The sequence below is a fragment of the Oncorhynchus masou genome, chromosome 12 (assembly GCF_036934945.1).
Source record: "Oncorhynchus masou masou isolate Uvic2021 chromosome 12, UVic_Omas_1.1, whole genome shotgun sequence".
Lineage (NCBI taxonomy): Eukaryota > Metazoa > Chordata > Actinopteri > Salmoniformes > Salmonidae > Oncorhynchus > Oncorhynchus masou.
In genome coordinates, this window is record NC_088223.1 from 84,135,225 (window position 1) to 84,161,275 (window position 26,051).

Genomic DNA, 26,051 nt, shown 5'->3' on the forward strand with positions numbered 1-26,051 from the left:
CACCCCCTATCCACATCGATGGAACAGTAGTGGAGAGGGTAGTAAGTTTTAAGTTCCTCGGCATACACATCACAGACAAACTGAATTGGTCCACTCACACAGACAGCATCGTGAAGAAGGCGCAGCAGCGCCTCTTCAACCTCAGGAGGCTGAAGAAATTCAGCTTGTCACCAAAAGCACACAAACTTCTACAGATGCACAATCGAGAGCATCCTGGCGGGCTGTATCACCGCCTGGTACGGCAACTGCTCCGCCCACAACCGTAAGGCTCTCCAGAGGGTAGTGAGGTCTGCACAACGTATCACCGGGGGCAAACTACCTGCCCTCCAGGACACCGACACCACCCGATGTTACAGGAAGGCCATAAAGATCATCAAGGACAACACCCACCCGAGCCACTGCCTGTTCACCCCTCTATCATCCAGAAGACGAGGTCAGTACAGGTGCATCAAAGCTGGGACAGAGAGACTGAAAAACAGCTTCTATCTCAAGGCCATCAGACTGTTAAGCCACTTCAATAATGGGAATTGATGGGAAAGAATGTAAAATATATCACTAGCCACTTTAAACAATGCTACCTAATATAAAGTTTACATACCCTACATTATTCATCTTATATGTATACGTATATACTCTATCATCTACTGCATCCTTATGTAATACATGTATCACTAGCCACTTTAACTATGCCACTTTGTTTACATACTCATCTCATATGTATATACTGTACTCGATACCATCTACTGTATCTTGCCTATGCTGCTCTGCACCATCACTCATTCATATCTTTATGTACATATTCTTTATCTCCTTACACTGTGTATAAGAAATTAGTTTTGGAATTGTTAGTTAGATTACTTGGTTATTACTGTATTGTCGGAACTGGAAGCACAAGCAAAAATGTGAAATGTCTAGCAACCCAAAAATTGCGTGTTTAGATTCAATCGCTGACTTTTTTAGCATTTTAACAAATACTTACTACTTTTTCGCTACTTTACATGTTAGATAACCCTTCTACGAACATTGGCCATCTAGATAACAAATTGGAATTATTTCAATTTGCAACATATCATAGAAATGATGTTTTGTAACATATACGTACGTAGTGGATGAACATCCATAATTAATACATACTGTAACGACCCTGGGTTTATAAGCACGGAAATCGACTACCGCACGAGCATGCTTTTGCGGCACATTTGATAGCGCACCGGAACTCGGGCTCGAAGGTCGAGGGTTCGAGACCTGCTCCCTGCTGTTTCATTACAATATGAAACATAATTGGACAGTCCCCAGTTTACATTTGCTATGTTACGTCAACTACCGAGTCCAGGTTGACATACAATCTTTTTTTAGAAATAAAAGCTGCTATCAATGTCGAAATACACTTTCCTATACCCCCATATCAAACACTCAAACTGGAAACAACATGTGTAGAATTAATTGTTTAGAGAAGTCTATCGCTTCCCCTGTAGTTTTCGAACAAAGTTGGTTCCTGTTTCAGCATGTATTTGGCCACTGTTCGCACGGGTCAAACAAAAACAACCTAATGATTGGTTGACAAACAGCGCCCCCCCCCATAATGCAGGTTGCAGGTGATGGCTGCATGATGCAGTTGGTGAGAAGCAACAGCAGCAACTCGACCTTTGAGCACATGATTTTTGTGAAGTTCGTGCAGTCGACGTAGTCGCACACAACTGTAATGCAACACTTAGAACCGCGATAACAATAAAAGTGATCCCCTCGAACGCGCCCATTCTCTATGTTGGCAGAGCAGATTAACAACAACCGTCGCATTTAACAATGACCGCATGGTAACACGTTACACTTCATTCAACAGTTGGCTAGTTTACCATGCGTGAAGACCTTAACAGTTAAATTGTATACTACATACAAAGGGAACACCTAATAGATACAGAATGTGTGGGTGTTTGGGGTAGTAAACAGCAGCCCTACAACGGCACAATGTGGTGAGTGCCACACTTGAATAAACCGACGCACGAGCGGGAGGATAGTTTTCACCGTCTGATTTGGAACTATAGGAAGCGGGACTGCGAGCCTCCGAGAATATGCTGACAACACAATCACGTAAACACCTGGATGTGAATATGGTCAAATGAAAATCTGTGGTTTTAGAAGGATTGAGACGGACAGTCGATCGGTGACATGTGTCAGCCTCATTTGTGGATCAATTTTGGCATTATTCTTTGTCGAAATTCAACATCAATTCACAATAAGGGGTGGTGACAAATTACACAAAAATCATTAGACGCAACGCAGCAATCGTATTTTGACATTAAAATAAATGAATGGGAATATATTTAGGCTACATACCCTCGAAATAGTTAACGGTGTACTAAAGTCCCTTCCACCGACCAGTCGAAACCCCCAAGGTGAGGGTCCCTTCAGTGTCACGGTCTGGGGCATAGTTGATTTAGAAAAATTATATCCGTAAGAACTGTGCGATAAACTGCAAAACAACTAGGTTTACCACCTATGAGCTGCTAGGCAACACTGTCTCTGTCGCAAAAACTTTCTTCTCCACTTGATTCAACTTTAAATAATGAAACCGCCTCTGACGTGTGATTGGGAGTTGTTGTGTGAAGCCGCCTGACTGCCCGCCTCGCACAGAGTTTAATATGAATGGGAGGGTGCAACGAAACGCGGTTCCATGGAAACGGTCCACTCTTTATTGGTTTAGATTGACAGACCATCTAGATTAGAATAAGATATTGTAGTTGTTTAACTAAAGAAAAAAGTACAAGATTGGGATAGATGGGACATTAAAGTTCAGTTCCCAGGGTCCAGTTAGTAGGCGCATGTGTATAGTTTTTATTTAATTTATTTTTTAACACCTGCATATACACAGGCAGCCAATTCTGATCTTGTTCCACTAATTGGACTTTTGACCAATCACATCAGCTCTTTTTCAGATATGATCTGATTGGTTAAAAGACAAATTACGGAAGAAAAATAAATCAGAAATGGGCTGCCTGTGTAAAAGCAGTTTGAGCCTGCTTGGTGTCACACTAACACGCTTTACTCCAACAATCAACTAATCAGGATCTTCAGTTTAGAATGCAATTAGTTTAGTCAGTCGTGTTTGCTCTGGATGGGGGATAAGTGTGACTCCTCTGGCCAGGGAGGCCCTAAGTGAGATTTGGTTAGGGCTCTCCAGCTCGAGGGAAAACATTTTATTGGCCCCAATCTTGACAGCGAAGAAAATATTTACGTTTTAAAGTTAATGTCCTGCAATTCTGCACATTTTACAATGGGGCAGAGAGAGAAAAATAGTTGTTTTAAAGCAAAATTCCTACAATTCTACATATTTTTCCATGATTTATCCCATGTTAATATGCTATCTGAGTGAGAATGACAAACAAAATCAATGGGGGGACCGTGCCTGGAGGTCAGGGCCCCTGGGCACATGCCCTGCGTGCCTATTTCCGATAGCTGGCTCGACTAACTACCAATCTAAAAATGTACATGGCTAATTGCCAGCTAATTGAGTGACTGACATAGCAAGAGAGAAACTGCTGATGCACAATGACATTTCAAAATTGCACCTGGTGTGTTTCACTGCTCTTACTCTCAATAGCAATTTGAGAGCCCTACTGAGGTCCTACAAAAAGCGTTGGAGAGCCCTAAGCGACCGCTTATGCCTGAAGCCAGCCCTGACTCCGGCCCCAAGGACTGGAGTTGCCCATCCCTGACTTAGACCAGGGCCTCTCAAACTCGGTCCTGGGGCCCCCGCTGGGTGCAGAGGGGAGACCGAGTTTGGGAAACCCTGACTTAGACTATGGAGACCAAATCCATTGAGGACTTTAACCTATGCCAGAGAAAGCAACTGAACAATAGATACAACTGAAAAGTTATCATGTCAACAGCCGATATTGATTGAAAACATTACAATGTGGATGCATTCAAAAACAGGAAATGTCAATTAATTGTCTATTCACTGATTTACCCAGTCAATTATACAGTGACTCACTGAGTATGATTTCTGTCTGTGAGTCTATGACCTCATAGACATTCCAGCATGGCTAGGCTAGCCCTGTGTCTGTACAAAACAGACATGGGAATTGAAGAAGTGTCTGAGGGTATGCTGGTGAACACTATTGAGTCAGAGTGAGTCTGGGGTACATACCTACCTGTGTCAGAGTAGCCTGACAGATGTAACTGATTTCTAATGATAACATATCTAATGGTATTGAACAACAGTGTGTGTGTGTGTGTCGATGAGAGCATATCAAACCAGTGATATTCTATGTGCCCTGCATACTAAGGAGGCATAGTACACCTATAGGAGACACTGGGGTTAATCAGCTGTCTTTCAAGCATGAGCTGTACAGCTCTGTCACAATGCCAGTGTCTGGAGAATGACTTCATCTGTGTCAGTGCAAGTGTTGGATAAACTGTTGATCATCAACCCTTCTATTTGAAAACATATGTTTTTGATGCCTATTCTCCCTATAAAACAGTGGAAATGTCTCTGATCAACACCACCAGTTTAAGGCCTTGTGTATGGCCTGCAGATGTACAAATGGTAACATTTTCAGTAAAATAAAATAAAGTATATTTGTGGCTCACAGCTTGTTTCAGAGATTTATGTCGCCAGTGTTGCAGATGCCTCGTCATACAGTATGAGACAGTGTGACACAGTGGAAACAATGATGGCACTGCAACTCCACTATCTAAAGAGAGAAATAAAGTGTAATTCATGTGGTTAGAAAAATGCTGAGTGGAACAACACCTTTCCCGCTCAGGAGACAGAAAAAATTTGGCATGGGTCCCCAGATCCTCAAAATGTTATACAGCTGCACCATCCCGACTGGTTTCATCACCACTTGGTGTGGCATCTGACGGTAAGCCATCACAGAGGGTAGTGCGTCCGGCCCAGTACATCACTGGGGCCAAGCTTCCTGCCATCCACAACCTATATACTACGCATTGTCAGGGGAAGGCCCAAACAATTGTCAAAGACTCCAGTCACCCAAGTCATAGATTGTTCTCTCTGCTACCGCACGGCAAGCGGTACTGGAGCGCCAAGTCTAGGACCAAAAAGCCCCTTAACAGCTTCTACCACCAAGCCATAAGACTGCTGAACAATTAATCGATCAAAGGGCCAACCAGACTATTCACCCCCCCCCCCCCCCCCCATTTGTTTTTACACTACTGCTACTCGTTTTTTATCATCTATGCATAGTCACTTTACCCCTACTTACATGTACAAATTACCTCGACTGACCTGTACCCCTGCACATTGACTCGATACCGGGACCCACTGTATATGGCCTAGTTATTGTTGTTTTATTGTGTTGCTTTTTATTTTATTTTTTACTTAGTTTATTTAGTAAATATTTTCTTAACTCTATTTCTTGAACTGCATTGTTGGTTAAGGGCTTGTAAGTAAGCATTTCACGGTAAGGTCTTGATTAGAAGCAGATGTAATCGTTAGATAACCACAGGGCCAAAGTATCTCGAGTTAGCCTAAGTTTATAGTGTATACAACATGCTCATCAGCCAGGACTCACCAGTACAGTGAGTTGTGGTGATGGTCATGATGAATAGGAACTATTTGTAGCTCTTCCCTGCTCACTGAGGGAAGAGTCAATTTACCTTGCTATCCATCACTATATATGTAATCAAACAGCTCTGTTTTTCACTCACCCATACATACACCAGGTGTTCCAGTTGAATGTTTAATGTAGTGTTTGGTTAAGGTTGCTGGAACAATAAACAGGTGTGAATGGATTTGACCATGGCTCATTCATTTGTCATTTAATCAAATGAGAATAAGAGCACGGTCATGTGTCAATGTGTTTGTAAGTACCCTTCACAGGAGGATCAGGCAACAGTATATGCAAAACAGAGGCACAAACACAAACAGACACTTTTTCTGTCTCTCTCCCTAGCTCTCTCACTCACACACACAAACATGTGCACCCACACACATACAGGCATGCGCACACACACAAACAACTTATACCCATTTCAGACAGAAGATGTGGTATATTGCCTGTAAAACACATAAGGCTATGTTTATATGATCCCCTTTCAAACAGCCCCTTAAATAACACCTGGGCAGGTCCATTTCATGCATATCAGTGGGGAACTGACAAATTGGAATTGGTGTTGCTAAACCATTGGGGCAGTTTGTATTTCAAATGAGGGAGGTGTTAAACAATGAATGAATAATGAATTTGCATGCATAAAAGCAGATAATCATTGATACAGACCCAATACCTGTATTTTGGTTACAGGGTCTGTGAAAATGCAGGAATCAGGCCTCCTGAGTGGTGCTGTGGTTTAGGGTGGCAGGTAGCCCAGTGGTTAGAGTGTTGGACTAGTAAATGAAAGGTTGCAAGATCAGATCCCTGAGCTGAGAAGCTAAAAATCTGTGGTTCTGCTCCTGAACAAGGCAGTTAACCCACTGTTCTGAGGCTGTCAGTGAAAATAAGAATTTGTTCTTAACTGACTTGCCTAGTTAAATAACATTTCCAGGCTCTGTTGCAGCTGGCTGTGGTGTGGTGGCTCACAATTAGCCCAGTGTTGTCTGGGGGAGGGTTTGGCTGTCCCATTGTGCACTAGTTGTGCATTAGTGACTCCTGTAGTGGGCTGGGTGCAGTGCACGCTGACATGGTAGCACAGTGTTTTCTTCCGGCACATTGGTGCGGCTGGCTTCCGGGCTAAGTGGGCATTGTGTCAAGAAGCAGTGTGGTTTGTGTTTTGGAGGATGCACGGCTCTCAACCTTTGCCTCTCCCTAGTCCATATGGGTGTTGCTGTGCCACCAGAGACTCTGGGTTCGCGCCCAGGCTCTGTCGTAACTGGCCGCGACTGGGAGATCCGTAGGGCGACGCACAATTGGCCTAGCGTCGTCCGGGTTATGGAGGGTAGGAAATGTCTCATCGCGCACCAGCGACTCCTGTGGCGGGCCGGGCACAGTGCGCGCTAACCAAGGTTGCACAGTGTTTCCTCCGACACATTGGTGCGGCTAGCTTCCGGGTTGGATGGCGCTGTGTTAAGAAGCAGTGTAGCTTGGTTGGGTTGTGTATCAGAGGACGCATGACTTTCAACCTTCGTCTCTCCCGAGCCCGTACGGGAGTTGTAGCGATGAGACAAGATAGTAGCTACTAAACAATTGGATACCACGAAATTGGGCAGAAAAAGGGGTAAAAAAAAAAAGATGCAGGCATGACACATTAGTGGGATCTTTGTCTGTGTATGAAAAGGGTATTACTGTATCGTAGATGGATGCTTCTAGAATGGCCTAATAAAAAGTTTATTTCAACCCTGTGCTCTGATGACCTCTGTCTTGGCATCAGCTGCATCTCTACAGGGGTCACACAAACTTTAATGACACCAACCCTCTCATTAACTCCCAATGAGCGCCAGAATGCTTGCGGATGCTTCCAATAAACCATGACCTAAACCCCTGTGAGTGATGGGAGGGAGGACCGGATAGACACTCTGCTATACTAGACTTGACTAAGAGGGTCTGGTTAACACACCCCACCGCAATACTGGATGCTGAGCTCAGCCTTCTCGCTGCTTTGTTCTTCCCACAAACCATACAGCTGAGTGCAACTGATGCCAGTTCTCTCTCTCTGTCTCTTTCTCTCTCCCTCTCCCTCAATCTCTCACTCTCTCTCATCAACAGCAGCCATCTTGGATGCATGGTCCAAACAGATTGTGTAGCAGCTGGTGGACAAAAAGCAAATTACTTAACAAACGCCACAGTAGGTCACCCGCTGGATTGGGCCTTTTATAATGTCCACTGACATCTCAGATAGAGCGGAGAGGAAAAGGAGGGTGCATGATATCAACTTGATCAGATTTGGTATCCTATTATTACTGTATGATAACATTTACATTTACATTTAAGTCATTTAGCAGACGCTCTTATCCAGAGCGACTTACAAATTGGTGAATTCACCTTCTGACATCCAGTGGAACAGCCACTTTACAATAGTGCATCTAAATCATTTAAGGGGGGGTGAGAAGGATTACTTATCCTATCCTAGGTATTCCTTGAAGAGGTGGGGTTTCAGGTGTCTCCGGAAGGTGGTGAAGGTGGTGATAACAGAGGAAAGGAGCAATAATCAGGTCAATTTTACAGCACAGGAGGTTGGTGGCAGCTTGAAATGGGAGAGAGGGCTCTTGTTAATGACTGGAGCGGAATAGGTGGAACCGTATCAAATCCATCAAACACATGGTTTGCAGGTGTTTGATGCCATTACATTTGCTCTGTTGCGTGTTTTACAGGTAGGTCAAACACTAGTTTTCTTTACATACATACAATATGTATACATACATACAGTATGTATGCTAATTTAGCTTCCATTTCGTGTACACAAATCTTGTTAGATGAGGCGTGTTCAATTCAGTGAAATTGACATTACAGAAACATCAAATACCTGATTCACTGAAACAAACTGAAAATGAGGAGTAAGTATATGGCTGTAAATTAGAGCAATTGGCAGACAGCAGGATTAAGAACAGTATATTCTGCTGTAAATTACAGCAGTTAGCAGACAGCAGGGTTAAGTACAATATATTGCTGTAAATGACAGAAATTAGCAGACAGAGGGATTAAGTAAAGTATATTGCTGTAAAATACAGCAATGAGCAGACAGTGGGATTAAATACAGTAAACTTTACAAATCTCATAAGAAGCATTAACAATCTGTGGTTAAAAACGAATAAGCATAAAATATATCTGGTGAGACCTAAAGCAGCAAACAAATGACATGAATACTCTTCAGTTCAGATTTATGTTTTTGTACTCTCCAGTGTGACAGTGCGGTGGATATGAATTATCTGAAAGCTCTAAGGAAGGACAGTAAGCAGACAATTAATCTCAAACAAGTCCTTTCAAACTGCCAGACACAAAACGGACTCTCAAACGCCCAACAGCATTGTCATTGACAAGCCGCGGTACAGGAACGGGTGTACTGGAACACTACATAAAAATGACAAAGGCTAAAAACCAACGGTGTAACGTGCGTTGTTTGAAGGAGACCAAGGCGCAGCATAATTTGTGGTCATCATATTTATTTAAATGAGAACCAGCAACAAAATAACAAAGTGAAACCAAAATGAACGTACCGTTCCGTAGGCTACAAGGGCTGTACAAAAACAAGATCCCACAACATAGGTGGGAAAAAGGCTACCTAAGTATGATTCCCAATCAGAGACAACGATAGACAGCTGCCTCTGATTGGGAACCACACTCGGCCAAACACAAAGAGACCCCGCTCCACCTCTGGCTCCCCCTACTTTGGTGGCACCCCTGGTGCAGGGACTCTCGTCGCCGACCCCAGACTGGGGATCCTCGTTGCAGGCCCCGGACTGGGGATCCTCGTTGCAGGCCCCGGACTGGGGACCGTTGCTGGAGGCTCCGGACTGGGGATCATCACTGGAGGCTCCGTGCCATGGATCATCACTGGAGGCTTCGTGCCTTGGATCATCACTGGAGGCTTTGTGCCATGGATCATCACTGGAGGCTTAGTACCATGGATCATCACTGGAGGTTTCGGGCCATGGATCATCACTGGAGGCCTGGTACGTGGAATCGGAACAGGTCTCACCGGACTGGGGAGATGCACTGGAAGCCTGGTGCGTGGAGCAGGCGCCGGATACACTGGGCCGCGGAGGCGCACTAGAGGTCTCAAGCGTAGAGCCAGCACAACCCTTCCTGGCTGGATGGTTACTTTCGCCCGACAAATGCTGGGCGCTAGCACAGGATGCACTGGGCTGTGCAGACGCACCAGAGACACAGTGCGCAGAGCCGGCGCAGGATATCCTGGGCCGAAGAGACGCACTGGAGGCCAGGAGCGCTGAGCCGGCACCATCCATCCTGGCTGGATATCCACTCTAGCCCGTCCAATGCGAGGAGCTGGAATATAGCGCACCGGGCTGTGACTGCACACTGGAGACATGGTGCGCATCACCGCATAGCACGGCGGCCGACCGGTCATACGATCCCCACGGTAAGCACAGGGAGTTGGCTCAGGTCTAAACCCTGACTCTGCCAATCTCCCCGTGTGGTTCCCCCCCCAAAAATTTGTGGAGCTGCCTCTCGGGCTTCCGTGCTGTGACCCCTTGTATAGTTGCCGTTCCTCTAATTCCTCGTATCCTCGCCGTTCCACTCTCGCTGCTTCTATCTCCTCCCGTGGACGGTGATACTCTCCAGCCTGCACCCAGGAAACCTTGCCTTCCAGTATCTCCTCCCATGTCCACTCCTCCAGAAAACGCTGCTTGGTCTTTTTGTGGTGGGATCTTCTGTAACGTGCGTTATTTGAAGGAGACCAAGGCGCAGCATAATTTGTGGTCATCGTATTTATTTAAATGAGAACCAGCAACAAAATAACAAAGTGAAACCAAAATGAACGTACTGTTCCATAGGCTACAAGAGCTGTACAAAAACAAGATCCCACAATATACAGTAGGTGGGAAAAAAGCTACCTAAGTATGATTCCCAATTAGAGACAACGATAGACAGCTCCCTCTGATTGGGAACCACACTTGGCCAAACACAAAGATATACAAAACATAGAATGCCCACCCCACATCACACCCTGACCCCACCCTATGGTTACACAGAGTTATGACTAAGAAAATAGCCATGAGCAGTGTAGAGGTGTGTGTGTGTGTGTGGGGGGGGGGCATCTGTTGATCTTCAGCATCTTCCACTCCCATTTAAATCCCCCCAACAATCCACACAGTAGTAGCTGACAAATCAGAGTTAGAGAGGACAGTTGTCATAGTCGAGTCAGCCAGCCTCACACTACATCTTAGCTAGCCTCACGTTACATCTTGCCCAGTCTGAAGTGAAGTTCCCTCCCACGCACAGCAGGACAGAACAGCAGGGTGTGTTAGACAAGTCAGGTCCTGAATTTGAGACAGGCAATTACACAATAAACTTAACAGGAAGGCGAGGCAGGATCACAGTCTTTCATTCAGAGTGACAGCTCTTCCACTACTGTATGTGAGGAGAGCAGGACAGTGTCTGCACACAGGAGTCATGTTACCTCCCAGGCCCAGATATAGCAGAGACAGCTAGTATGGAACGCAGTTTGGGTCTTTGCGTGTTTAAAAAAGATACATGTCAAATAACACCAGTTGATGGGAAATGATGTAAAATATATCACTAGCCACTTTAAACAATGCTACCTAATATAATGTTTACATACCCTACATTATTCATCTCATATGTATACGTATATGCTGTACTCTATATCATCTACTGCATCTTTATGTAATACATGTATCACTAGCCACTTTAACTATGCCACCTTGTTTACATACTCATCTCATATGTATATACTGTACTCGATACCATTTACTGTATCTTGCCTATGCTGCTCTTTACCATCACTCATTCATATATCTTTATGTACATATTTTTATCCCCTTACACTTGTGTGTATAAGACAGTAGTACTTGTTGGTTATTACTGCATTGTCGGAACTAGAAGCACAAGCATTTCGCTACACTCGCATTAACATCTGCTAACCATGTGTAGGTGACAAATAAAATTTGATTTGATTTGATTATTTATACAAATATTTTTTTAATTAAGATATGAATAGTCAAAAGTTATAAATGAATAGAATGAACAAATTCAAAGAATGAAAAAATAAATAAAATAATATAGGCCTAAATGCTCTACGGCACATGCATTTATTCTGACTGTCTGCTCAGACTAACAGCCTCACCTGTTGTTCCTGTCAATCAGACACGCAGTGTCAACCAATGAACCAAAGATGCGTGAGGGAGGGCCGAGCCAACTCACTCACAGTCACACACTTAGCAGCCGAGGAGAGAGAGGAAGGACAGCTGTGAAAACAACAGCTGGAAAATGAGTCGGAAGCATAGTAGCATTTGGATGCATTTTAATAATGTAGACAATGTTTGAGCACAGTGTAGAATTTGCCAAAACAAAATCTAATTTAAAGCCGGTTCTAGGCACAACCTTCACCGGCATTTGTGAACTGTGCACCCAACTGTGAAGCTAGCTGTAGCGGAGCTTCGAGAAACTAGCGGGCGTGCTAGTGATAGTGGTGGAGCCAGCACCTCCACACGTGGAGATGTATCCACTCAGTCAAGTAGGTCTACTCCACGACCCACAGCAACGCAATCTTCTATGGACCAGTTTATGCCAAAGTCTATGTCTGTAGCAAAACAAGGTCAAATTGATATTGAATTGGCTAAAATGATTGCCACCGATTTCCAGCCATTTTCGATCATGGAGGACAGCGGTTTTAGAAATTATAACAATAGTCTAAATCCAACATACACAATTCCAAGCAGGAAAACCCTTTTAAAATCACGTATTCCACAACTGTACGAGAGCACACAGGCTTCAGTGCGGGAAAGAGTCCAAAAAGCTACTGCAGTTTGTCTTACCACTGACTGCTGGACATCAGGGGTACCCACTTCTTACATGTCGGTTACATGTCACTTCATTGAAGATTTTTCAATGTCTAGCTGTCTACTGGACTGCTTTGAGTCCACACAATCAACCTGATTGTAAGAGATGCTCTGAAGGTGATGAAGCCCACTGTGGACTAAGTGAAAGCAGCTGTGGAATACTTCCAAAAACTAAAGTCTACACAATGCCAGATGGGGATGCCTGAGCTGAGGCCTAAACAACACTGCACTACAAGGTGGAATTCAACAATATATATGTTTAAGCGGTTTCTTGAGTCAAAGGATGCCATCATCTCTACCCTGGCCATTGTCAATGCCTTCAGTGATGCCAGAGCGATTGATGAGGTTTTTAAATATATTGTGATTAAGGTAGAGTATGATTTCATTTAATAATTGATTTAGAATTGTTTTAACACCAATCATAGTCAAACTATCGCAAACTGTTTGACTTGGAAAAATACAAAACATGTTTTTTTAAAAGAGTTGTTCGGTAGCCGAAAGAGCCGGCTGAGCCGAATGAGAGCGGGTTCACTGAAAAGAGACGGAATGCCCATCACTAATAAGGATTAGGCACAATAGTGGAATTTGGGGTTTGCCTTCAAAATAAAAGTACCTATTTGAAAGTGATGCAGAAGGTTACAATTGGTGGAATCATGTCATATTTAGATTATGTGAATAAGACAGTAGATTAGGAATTGTTAGTTAGATTACTTGTTGGTTATTACTGCATTGTCGGAACTAGAAGCACAAGCATTTCGCTACACTCGCATTAACATCTGCTAACCATGTGTATGTGACAAATAAAATTTGATTTGATTTGATTTGATATTTAGATCATGTCAAACAATGTTGGAATGAGAAGCAATGAAATTGGGTATCAGTCTACTCGGTGACACCCACAAAACACAGCTGTGAAGAGTTTATGCAAATATCAGCGTTGTAGCTCTTATCGCGGGACTGTGACTGTGTGAAATCCCCTCCCCAGTCAGCCTATTGTGTGTATCAGTCTACCCAATACCCAAGATATTCTTTCCCAACGTTTTTCCTCTGGAATAGTGTTCAATACACATAGGTTGACAATAAATGTGGCTCAATTCACAGTTGTTTCAGAGTCCTGTAATAAGAGCTACAATGCTAATGCTCTTGATCCACAATCCATAGGTAAAGCTGTACAGTGAAATAAGTATGCCCCCAATGCAATTCTAAAGTATACATCCCAGTGTGATTTCAACAGATTTTTGTCAAATTAACAAATTATTGTCTTTTATTGATTTCATAGAACAACATTCCAACCTCGTTTAGCAGGATCTATTCAATTATGGCATAATTCTACTATTTGTATTAATTTGCATCACTGTTAATGACATACTTTTATTTTGAAGGTTAACTGCAAAGTCCACTATTGTGGTTAATCCTTATTGTTGCTAGCTTCACATAGATGGGTCCGACCACCATTAATCAAATAAGAAATGTTTTATAAATTAGGGTTATTTTAGATGATGACACCTAGCTATATAGTTAGCTAGCTAACTATACCTCCTGGAACAGATTATGTCGTTTTGCTATGTTTTTGGGGAAGAACATTGCTTCATGGGCACCGCTCCGGTACCCATGGAGCTGGGAGGTGCTGTGAGTAGGGAGACTGGAGGAGGTTCAGCTCGTGCACCATCTGTGGCCGCAGAGGTCACACTGCCGGTCGGTGCCAGCTGGGTTCCTCTGGGGATCGAGGCAGCAGGCAGGGCACTCTGGCGTCATCCCAGGTGAGCCGGCACCCTTCTCACCCAGAGCCCTCTGTTGCACACATGTTTTTGTATGTTTCTTTCCCTGAGTTTTCCCCGCAGTCCCAGAATAAGGCGCTCGTCGATTCAGGCGCGGCTGGGGATTTTATAGACAGATGGTTCGTCCTTAGTTTAGGGATCCCCATTGTTCCCGTGGCTATGCCCTTCCCAGTTCACGCCTTAGACAGTAGACCATTAGGGTCAGAGTTGATTAGGGAGAACACCGCTCCTCTGGTTATGGTGACGCAGGGGGGTCATTAGTCTCTTCCTCATTGACTCTCCTGCGTTTACCGTGGTGCTAAGACTACCCTGGTTAGCTTGTCATAATCCCACTGTTTCTTGGCATGGGAGGGCTCTCACGGGGTGGTCTCAAGAGTGCTCAGGAGGTGTTTAGGGGTTTCCGTTGGTGCTACTACAGTGGAAAGTCCAGACCAGGTCTCCACCGTGCGTATTCCCCCTGAATATGCTGATTTGGCTCTCGCCTACTCAATTATCACCCCATCGACGGGGCAAATCTCCTGATAGACGCTGCACTTCCCAGGAGTCACGTGTATCCCCTCTCACAGGCGGAGACGGCGGCTATGGAAACATATGTCTCTGAATCCCTGCGTCAGGGGTACATTTGGTCCTCCACTTCACCCACCTCCTCAAGTTTATTTTTTTGTGAAGAAGAAGGAGGGAGGTTTGCACCGTGTATTGACTATCAAGGTCTAAATCAAATCACGGTAAGGTACAGTTACCTGCTACCTCTTATCACAACGGCGATTGAGTCAATGCATGGGGCGCGCTTCTTCACCAAACTTGATCTCAGGAGTGCTTACAACCTGGTGCGTATCCGGGAGGGAGACGAGTGGAAGATGGCTTTCAGTATGATCTCAGGGCATTATGAGTACCTCGTCATGTCGTACAGGTTGATGAATGCTCCATCAGTCTTCCAAGCCTTTGTAGATGAGATTTTCAGGGACCTGCATGGGCAGGGTGTAGTGATGTATATTGACGACATTCTGATATACTCCGCTACACGCCCCGAGCATGTGTCCCTGGTGCACAGGGGGTGGAGATGGAGAGTGACCACATTTCAGCCGTGTGTAATTGGCTGACTCCCACCACGGTAAAAGAAGTGCAGCGGTTCCTAGGGTTTGCCAATTGCTACCGGAGGTTTATCCAGGGTTTTGCAGTGGTCGGCTGAGGCGGACAGGGCTTTTAGTCACCTGAGGGCTCTGTTTACCTCAGCTCCCGTGCAGACCCATCCGGATCAATTTTTGGCGCTCATAGTGGAGGTGGACGCGTCCGAGGTTGGGATAGGAGCCGTGCTCTCTCAGCACTCAGGTACGCCACCGAAGCTCCGCCTTCTTCTCTATGAAGTTCAACCCGGTGGAGCGAAACTATGACGTGGGGGACCGGGAGCTGTTGGCTGTCGTCAAGGCTCTGAAGGCATGGAGACATTGGCTTGAGGGGGCTAAACACCCTTTTCTCATCTGGACTGACCACCGCAATCACTTGGCACTCGGCGTCACCGGTCTTCTAGCCATCATCAATCCAGTTTTCAATTTCCATGTGTTTTGTCTTGTTTTTCCTCACACCTGGTTTCAATTCCCTCAATAATTTGTTGTGTATTTAGCCCTCTGTTCCCCCCATGTCTTTGTGTGGGATTGTTTATTGTAAGTGCTTGTGCACGTGTTGATTGGTGCGCGACGGGTTATTGTACCCGAATATCTTGTTATTTTTTGCCGTTCGTTTTTGCTATTAAACTGCTCCGACTATTACCAAGTTCTGCTCTCCTGCATCTGACTACCTTGCCACCGGTTACGCACCCCTTACAGACATAATAGTGTTATTAGACATGTATCTTTTTTGACACGCAAAGACCCGGTAGAGAGAAAGTAGTGACTTTCCACTGGAGGCCTGTATAGCAGTGCATGATCATATGACTTTATGGTACAGTAGCTGTAGTTTTGCCCATTGTGTGAGATCATACCTCTGAGGGGAAGTCAGCAAAAGCCTGGTCTACATCACTGGATGAAATACTGCCAGACTTCAACAGCTGCCCCTTTTTAAATCCTTAAGAGTCTAAAAACACACCCGTGCACCAATCAAAGTAACATAATAAAGAAATCCCTATCAAAATCCATTAGTTTAAATTAGAGATATTTGGGTTTTTGCATGGGCTGTCTCAATCCACCGCATCCACCTATGTTTTTGCCTACAAACTAATATGACCATTCTATGTTTTCCTCTACGACCATCAAAAGTGTCACAGGACTCGTCTGAAGGTAACTGGTACTGGTTTAAAAATTAATGAAAGCATGGATGTAGTTTTGTACCAACAAAAAAAAGGGTGTTAAATATGTGTCCAAAAAAATCAAATATTTCCAGAGCTTTCTTATCTCCCAGAGATAGGACAGACACTTCAAAACCTTATTCCTTTTGATTTATTTTTTGTCCACTGTGAGCAACTATAGCCTTTCACTCAGCTTGTCTACAGTTTGTTGGTTCCTTTCTGCCCTGTATTTGGGTATGGGTGGTAGAACTAGTCAACAATTACATCCAAAATGGCACTCTATTCCCTATGTAGTGCACTACTTTTGAACAGGACCCATAGGGGTCTGGTTAAAAGTAGCACACTGTATACAGAATAGGGTGCCATTTAAGACACCTAAAGGTATATTTGACTGATGGAGGGGAATGCAGCTGTGATCCACAGGGAACCACAGTTAACAAGGTTTGTTTTTCTCCCAGATGTATTTTTAAAACCCTCTGTGAAATCCCTGGCCTACTGTCAGACGCAAAGCATTTGCAAGGGTTTGAAAGAAGAAGAGTTTGAAAAAAGAGCCATCTGTCTGTTTATCCTAGTGTCCCTCTCTATCCTCAGAGGGCAGGCTCCAGCCGAGGAGCAACAGTCAACACTAGCTCTCCCCAGGAAGAGGCATTCCTCCTCCCCATACCCAAGCCGTTGGTCTAGCCGTCCTCAAGAATGCCAAACAGCACTTGTGAGAAAGGCATACAGGGTCTGCCAAATGGTACACACCTACAGGAAATGACTGGTGTCTGGCTTTTATTTCCCAATCCATTGTTTGGGAGGCTGTATGGCCTGTACCTGCCTTACCAACCAACTGTGTGTCAGAGGAATTAACTGTGCTGACATGATGTTACAGTAGTTGCCTAATTCCTACTATGCACACCGTGTCATTTAACGTGGAAATGTGGGTAATATTTGGTTGAAATGTTGATCAATGAGATTTCAACCTTTATTCATCCACTCAAAAAGACAGCCAGAAGTGTGTTGAATTCCGAATGTGTTATCACTATGCTTTCAACCATTTAAAAGAACAACAAAGTTAAAATAGGAATAAAATGTCAAATATGTTGTAATGCATTATCACTGTGCTTAATATAATAATCAAATGACCTGGATTGCAGTTGAGATTTAACGTTTAATGTATAGTTCAAGCGATCAATGCTGTTCAAGATTCTGTGCAGATTATTATAGCAATTGCGAAGATCTGCACAGACCTGTGACTTTTGCATGCTATCTTGAAAATGCAGGCTTTCTATGAGTACATAAGACATTTATAGTTACACTAGGCTAACCTGAAAATGTGGCCATGGATGTGTTACTCATTTCAAGGTTGAGTAAATACTGTTACATTAGTTTGTAAAATAGGCTTAACTTTAGGCTACTTACTGTATTACAAAATTATTATTGAATTGAGTCTAGTTGACAACACAATCAAACATCAACATTTGAGAGAGATGTATATTTTGTGCCACTAACTTAGTCTGGCTTTAATTCCAGTTGGTCTACAAATGAATCATTTATATGTTGGATTCACGTCTCCACAGCCAAAAATCCAAGATAAAAATAGGACTAAGTCTAATTTAAACAAACTTTAAATGAACTTTAAATAAAGTTTGATTTGATTTAGTCCTATTATTTAACTTAGATTGTGGTTTGGATTGAGATGTGAATACAATATATTAATGATTACTGTAAATTGAAGATTACATTTGAAATCAACCAAAGCTTCAAACTCCAGGACTGTATGTATTGTCTATTTTTTGGTCAACACTGGGTTTAATTGAAACAATAGCTGTTGATGACTTGGCAAGCCAAAGTTTGGCTACCTGTAGTCTAGTGGTTAGAGTGTTGGGCTGGTAACCAAATGGTTGCTAGGTCAAATCCCAGAGCTGACAAGGTAAAAGTCTGTCATTTTTCCCCTGATCAAGGCAGTTAACTCACTGTTCCTAGGCTGTCGTTGTAAATAAGAATTTGTTCTTAACTGACTTGCCTAGTTAAAACATTTTTTTTTAAATGCTATGTAGTCCTAAATAATCTCATCGATGTGATATAGTATGGTCACATTTCCTTTGTTCTGCTAAACCTGCCCTTTGCATTGACTTCACTATCAACAGTAAATATTATTAAGAGATCGCTTAAAAGATAAATGTCACGATAGCACATTAGTGTAGTAGTCAGTGACAGATATCAAAGGTTAGTAGGGCTGGGCATTGTTAGAACCCTGCATGGGAAACCAAATTCATAGCTGTAGATAGAACTCTCCCGTAGGAGGTGCTGCCCAGCCTATAGTTTTTTTCTTCTGATAGTGGATATAATGTTAGAGATCTGATGTTATTTCAAAAGTACAAATTCAACATATTTTATACAAGATTTGTCAATGTTGAAAATTGGTTACAATGATGGCATAATCCTGTGGTTGAAATTTCACCCTCAAAACTAACATTTTGACTTTTTTCAAAGCCACTGTATTTTCCACGTAGATTCCACGTCACAGTACTTTGACAAATTACATTGATTCAACCAGTTTGTACACAGTGGGTTGTGTTCTGTAGGCTACCACAAGAAGGTACATATCTAAATAGAGAAAAGTGGATGACAGAGAAACAAAGCAGAGACACTGATTGGTGTTTATTGTGGTTTTGGCAATCGATCCCCATCATTCAGACATCTATGCCCCACATGTTGTCCACTATGAGCAACTAGCCTTTCACTGATGCTCTCCAGACCCTAAGGGTTTGTTTGCTTGCTGGCGCTCAGCTTGTCTGCTGTTTGTTGGTTCCTTTCTGCCCTGTTTTGGGGTATGGATGGTAGAACTACTCAGAGACTTTGTCCCAAATGGCACTCTATTCCTTAAGTAGTGCACTACTTTTGAACAGGACCCATGTGGGTCTGGTTAAAAGTAGCACACTATATACAGAATAGGGTGGCATTTAGGCCACCTAAAGGTATCTTTGACTGATGGAGGGGAATTTAGCTGTGATCCACAGGGAAACACAGTTTGTTTTTCTCCCAGATATATTTTGAAAACCATCTGTGAAATCCCTGGCCTACTGTCAGACAGAAAGCATTTGCAAAGTTTGAAAGAAGAGGCTGAAAAAATAGCCATCTGTCTGTTTATCCTAGTGTCCCTCTCTATCCTCCAATAACAGAGGTCAGGCTCCAGCCGAGGAGCAACGGTCAACACGAGCTCAACACTAGCTCTCCCCAGAAAGAGGCATTCCTCCTACCTATTCCCAAGCATTTGGTCTAGCTCTCCCCAGAAAGAGGCATTCCTCCTACCTATTCCCAAGCATTTGGTCTAGCTCTCCCCAGAAAGAGACATTCCTCCTACCTATTCCCAAGCATTTGGTCTAGCTCTCCCCAGAAAGAGGCATTCCTCCTACCTATTCCCAAGCATTTGGTCTATTTGCATTTGGTCTAGCTCTCCCCAGAAAGAGACATTTCCTACCTATTCCCAAGCATTTGGTCTAGCTCTCCCCAGAAAGAGGCATTCCTCCTACCTATTCCCAAGCATTTGGTCTAGCTTCCCCTCCTACCTATTCCCAAGATTTGGTCTATTCATCCTCCTACCTATTCCCAAGCATTTGGTCTAGCTCTCCCCAGAAAGAGGCATTCCTCCTACCTATGCCCAAGTCTTTGTTCTAGCTCTCCCAGGAAGGACCTAATAGGGCCCGTTACACTGTGTAGGGAATAGTGTGCCATTTGGGACAGACTAAAGGTACACAACACGACCAAAAGTATCTGGATACCCATTCAAATTAGTGGATTCGACTATTTCAGCCACACCCGTTGCTGAAAGGTGTATAGAATTGAGCCCACAGCCATGCAATCTCCATAGACAAACATTGGTAGTAGAATGGCCCGTAGCGACGAGCTCAGGGACTTTCAATGTGTTACCGTCATAGGATTCCAACTTTTCCGGTGGCATTCAGTTTTACCAAATTTTTACCAGCATGTCACATGTGCAACCAGGGGAAACATAATCCTAGACCACCTTTATTCCACACACAGAGGTGCATTCAAAGCTCTCCCCCGCCCTCCATTTGGCAAATCTGACCACAATTCTATCTTCCTGATTCCTGCTTACCAGCAAAAACTAAAGCAGGAAGTACCAGTGACTCGCTCAATACGGAAGTGGTCAGATGACGTGGATGCTACACTACAGGACTATTTTACTAGCACAGACTGGAATATGTTCCCGGGAATCATCCAATAGCATTGAGGAATACACCACCTCAGTCATCGGCTTCATCAATAAGTGCATCGATGATGTCATCCCCACATTGACCGTACGTACATATCCCAACCAGAAGCCATGGATTACAGGCAACATCCGCATCGAGCTAAAGGCTAGAGCTGCCGCTTTCAAGGAGCAGGAGATTAATCCGGTCGCTTATAAGAAATCCCGCTATGCCCTCAGACGAACCATCAAACAAGCAAAGCATCAATACAGGATTAAGATGAAATCCTACTACGCTCGTCGGATGTGGCAGGGCTTGAAAACTATTATGGACAACAAAGGGAAACCCAGATACCAGCTGCCCAGTGACGCGAGCCCACCAGACGAGCTAAATGCCTTTTATGCTCGCTCGAGGCAAGCAACACCGAAGCATGCACGAGAGCACCAGCTGTTCTGGAGGACAGTTTGATAATGCTCTCGGTAGCCAGTGTGAACAAAACCTTTAAACAGGTCAACATTCAAAAAGCCGCAGGGCCAGACGGATTACCAGGACATGTACTCAAAGCATGCGCGGACCAACTGTCAATTGTCTTCACTGTCATTTTCAACCTCTCCCTGATCGAGTCTGTAATACCTACATGTTTCAAGCAGACCACCATAGTCCCTGTGCCCAAGGAAGCAAAGGTAACCTGCCTAAATGATTACCGCTCCGTGGCACTCACGTCGGTAGCCATGAAGTGCTTAGAAAGGCTGGTCATGGCTCACATCAACAGCATACTCCCGACACCCTAGACCCACTCCAATTCGCATACCGCCCCAACAGATCACGCAATCTCAATCACACTCCACATTGCCCTTTCTCAGCTGGACAAAAGGAACACCTTTGTGAGAATGCTGTTCATCGACTACAGCTCAGCATTCAACACCATAGTGCCCATGAAGCTCATCACTAAGATAAGGACTCTGGGACTAAACACCTCCCTCTGCAATGGGATCCTGGACATCCTGACGGGCCGCACCCAGGTGGTAAGAGTAGGCAACAACACGTCTGCCACACTGATCCTTAACACTGTGGCCCCTCAGGGGTGTGTACTTAGTCCCCTCCTGTATTCCCTGTTCACCCATGATTGTGTGACCAAACACGACTCCAACACTCTCATTAAGTTTGCTGATGACACAACAGTGTGTCAACGGTGAGACGGCCTATAGGGAGGTCAGAAAACTGGCAGTGTGGTGCCAGGACAACAACATCTCCCTCAATGTGAGCAAGACAAAGGAGCTGATTGTGGACTATAGGAAAAGGCATGCCGAACAGGCCCCCATTAACATCGACGGGCTGTAGTGGAGTGGGTCGAGAGTTTCAAAGTTCCTTGGTGTCCACATCACCAACGAACTATCATGGTCCAAACATACCAAGACAGTCATGAAGAGGGCACGACAAAACCTTTTCCACTTCAGGAGTCTGAAAAGATTTGGCATGGGCCCCCAGATCCTCAAAAGCTTCTACAGCTGCACCATCAAAAGCATCTTGACCAGTTGAATCACCGCCTGGTATGGCAACTGTATGGCAATCTGACCGTAAGGTGCTACAGAGGGTAGCGCGAACAGCCCAGTACATCACTGGGTTTAAGCTTCCTGCCATCCTGGACCTATATAATAGGCGGTGTCAGAGGAAAGCCCATAAAATTGTCAGACTCCAGTCACCCAAGCTATAGACTGTTTTCTCTGCTACCGCACGGCAAGCAGTATCGGAGCACCAAGTCTAGGACCAAAAGGCTCTTCAACAGCTTCAACCCCCAAGCCATTAGACTGCTGAACAATTCATCAAAATTGCCACTGGACAATTTACAGTTACACCCCCCTACAAGTACAGATGACCTCAACTAGCCTGAACCCCTGCACACTGACTCGGTACCGGTGCCCCCTGTATATAGCCTCATTATTGTTATTCTTATTGTGATACTTTTTATTATTACTTTTTATTTCAGCCTACTTGGTAAATATTTTCTTCTTCTTGAACTGCACTGTTGGTTAAGGGCTTGTAAAGTAAGCATTTTGCGGTTAAGTCTACACTTATATTCGGCGTGTGTGGCAAATAAAGTTTGATTTGATTTGATTCCAACAAGTCAGTTCATCAAGTTTCAGCCCTGCTAGAGATGTCCCGGGCAACTGTAAGTGCCGTTATTGTGAAATGGAAACGTCTAGGAGCAACAAACCCATGAAATGGGTTTTTATGGCCAAGCATCCGCTCACAAGCCTAAGATCACCATGCGCAATGACAAGCATCTGTTGGAGTGGTGTAAAGCTCGCCGCCATTGGAGTCTGGAGCAATGGAAAAACGTTCTCTGGAGTGATGAAACATGCTTCACCATCTGGCAATCCGATGGATGAATCTTGGTTTGTCAGATGCCAGGAGAACGCAACCTACCCCATGTATAGTAGCAACTGTGAAGTTTGGTGGAGGAGGAATAATGGTCTGGGGCGTTCGGGCTAAGCCCCTTAGTTCCAGTGATGGGAAATCTTAATGCTACAGCATCCAATGACATTCTAAACGATTCTGTGCTTCCAACTTTGTGGAAACAGTTTGGGGAAGGCCCTTTTCTTTTTCAGCATGACAATATCCCTGTGCACAAAGCGAGGTCCACACAGAAATGGTTTGTCGAGAACGGTGTGGAAGAACTTGACTGGTCTGCACAGAGCCCTGACCTCAACCCCATCGATGAATTGGAACGTCGACTGCGAGCCAAGCCTAATCGCTCAACATCAGTGCCCGACCTCACTAATGCTCTTGTGGCTGAATGGAAGCAAGTCCCCGCATTACTGTTCCAGCATCTAGTGGAAAGCCTTCCCAGAAGAATGGAGGCTGTTATAGCAGCAAAGGGGGGACCAACTCCATATTAATGCCCATCTAATTTTGGAACGAGATGATCAACGAGTATGTGTCCACATACCTTTGAGTGATGGAAGGGAATCTAGCTCTGACCCTTATTTACAGCCCCAGACTTAAGGAATGGAAAGTATTTTGTGGCTTTAGGGGGAGTTTGCAGGAGAATGATGCCTTACCTTCTTTGCATAATTACTTCCAGACTATCTGCTGTTTCCTTCTCGTTAAGCTGCATACCTCTGTCAAGGAACATCAGTGAGTTGATCCTTTGTGAGAGGCGTCCTTAACAACCTTATATGGCCAACTTCAGAGATTCAAACAGATGAGCTTCAACAATCAGTCCACTGTACCGTCCTCATCTAACCCTTTGGTGAAATGCAATACTTCAATATCTGTGGAAATCTCCACTACTGCCATGCAAAGGAAATGTAATTATGGGTACACACATGTTTTCCATTATATTCTGCTTATTTCTTCAGGTACTTTACACACTTTACCAACATAACATGACATAACATGTGTGTGTTTCATATTAGATAGCCAATGAAACAAAAGTCAAATACTCAGAAATGCGTATGTTTCTTTGATGTGTGGTGTGCAGGCTTGGGTATCGCACAATTGTCCTGTCAATTAACGTATTACAATTGCATATTTGATTTGAGTTGCAGGCCTCAAGGATTTTGTGCTGAGTGGTGGAATCTTTCACGCGGGAAGGAACTACGTTGGCTTTTTATAACAGGCCGTGGTTAGAGATTTATGGTTTCTGGTCTTATGTGGTCAAATAGGATTTAGAGTGAAATGCAGAGAAGACCTGGGGGTCTGGATTCCCTCTCTAAGCTTCTCTTTGAAACACTGCCCATGCCTCCTCTCCTCTATATATTTATATTACATCCTGAGTGTTGCTAGTCAAGCACCCTTTCCAAATGAGAATAGCCATATACACTATATATACAAGAGTATGTGGACCCCTTCAAATTAGTGGATTCAGCTATTTCAGCCACACCCATTGCTGACAGGTGTATAAAATCAAGCACACAGCCATGCAATCTACATAGAAAAACAGTAGAATGGCCTTACTGAAGAGCTCAGTAACTTTCAACGTGGCACTGTCATAGGATGCCATCTTTTCAACAAGTTAGTCAGATTTCTGCCTTGCTAGAGCTGCACCGGTCAAGTGTAAGTGTTGTTATTGTGAAGTGTAAACGTCAAGGAGCAATAACAGCTCAGCTGCGAAGTCTTAGACCACACAAACTCACAGAACTGGACCGTCGAATGCTGAAGCGTGTAGTGCATAAAAATCGTTTGTCCTTGTTTGCAACACTCACTACCGAGTTCCAAACTGCCTCTGTAAGACGCATCAGCACAAGAACTGTTTGTCAGGAGCTTCATGAAATTGGTTTCCATGGCCGAGCAGCTGCAAACAAGCCCAAGATCACCATGCGCAATGCCAAGCGTCGGCTGGAGTGGTGTAAAGCTTGACGCCAATGAACTCTGGAACAGCGGAAACAAGTTCTCTGGAGTGATGGATCACGCTTCACCATCTGGTAGTCCGATGGACGAATCTGGGTTTGGCGGAACTCTACCTGCCCGAATGCATACTGCCAACTGTAAAGTTTGGTGGAGAAGGAATAATGGTCTGAGGCTGGTTTTCACGGTTCGTGCTCAGCCCCTTAGTTCCAGTGATGGAAAATCTTAACGCTACAGCATATTATGACATTCTAGATGATTGTGATGATTGTGCTTCCAAATTTATGACAGCGTGCTTCCAAATTTATGACAGCAATTTGGGGAAGGCCCTTTCCTGTTTCAGCATGACAATGCTCCTGTACAAAAAGTGAGGTCCATACAGAAATGGTTTGTTGAGATCAGTGTGGAAGAATTTGACTGGCCTGCACAGTGCCCTGACCTCAACCCCATCGAACACCTTCGGGATGAATTGGAACGATCTCACTAATGCTCTTGTCCCAGTAGCAATGTTCCAACATCTAGTGGAAAGCCTTCCCATTAGAGTGGAGGCTGTTACAGCAGCAAAAGGGGGACCAACTCCATATTAATGCCCATGATTTTGGAATGAGATGTTCGACAAGCAGGTGTTCACATACCTTTGGTCATATAGTGCACCATAGATGTAATTTGATGATAAAAGAGCCTGTCCCAAACCTAGAGATGCTTTTGTGGGCTCTGGGCTTAACATTGTAATAGGAAATTGTTTGACCTGATTTCAGATCTCAAAGAGGAGAGCTGTGGCATTAGCCACATGCTATCCGGATTGAAAAGCAGTTCTGCAGCAGTGTCCGTCAATCTGTCTTTCTCATTCACTGTTTTTATTGCTGTGGGAATTTCTGGGAATGCCAGAAGGGTGATTTCCAGTCCTTGTGTGGTAGATATGTAGGATCATAATTTGAGCCAGTTTGCTTCAGCAGGAAAATAATCCTGCAGTAACAGGAAATGTAAATTATTATGTGTGGACATTT

At 44.2% G+C, this 26,051-nt stretch overlaps 1 protein-coding gene across 1 annotated transcript in view; it reads right to left on the minus strand.

The window, feature by feature from the left end:
* LOC135550959 (PDZ and LIM domain protein 4-like) overlaps positions 1-2,591 on the minus strand; it is a 37,026-nt gene extending 34,435 nt beyond the window's left edge. The window contains exon 1 of the mRNA XM_064982262.1: positions 2,335-2,591. Within this exon, the coding sequence (XP_064838334.1) occupies positions 2,335-2,427 (93 nt within the window). The 5' untranslated portion in view covers positions 2,428-2,591. The remainder of the gene's footprint in view (positions 1-2,334) is intronic.
* Positions 2,592-26,051: the final 23,460 nt, after the last annotated feature.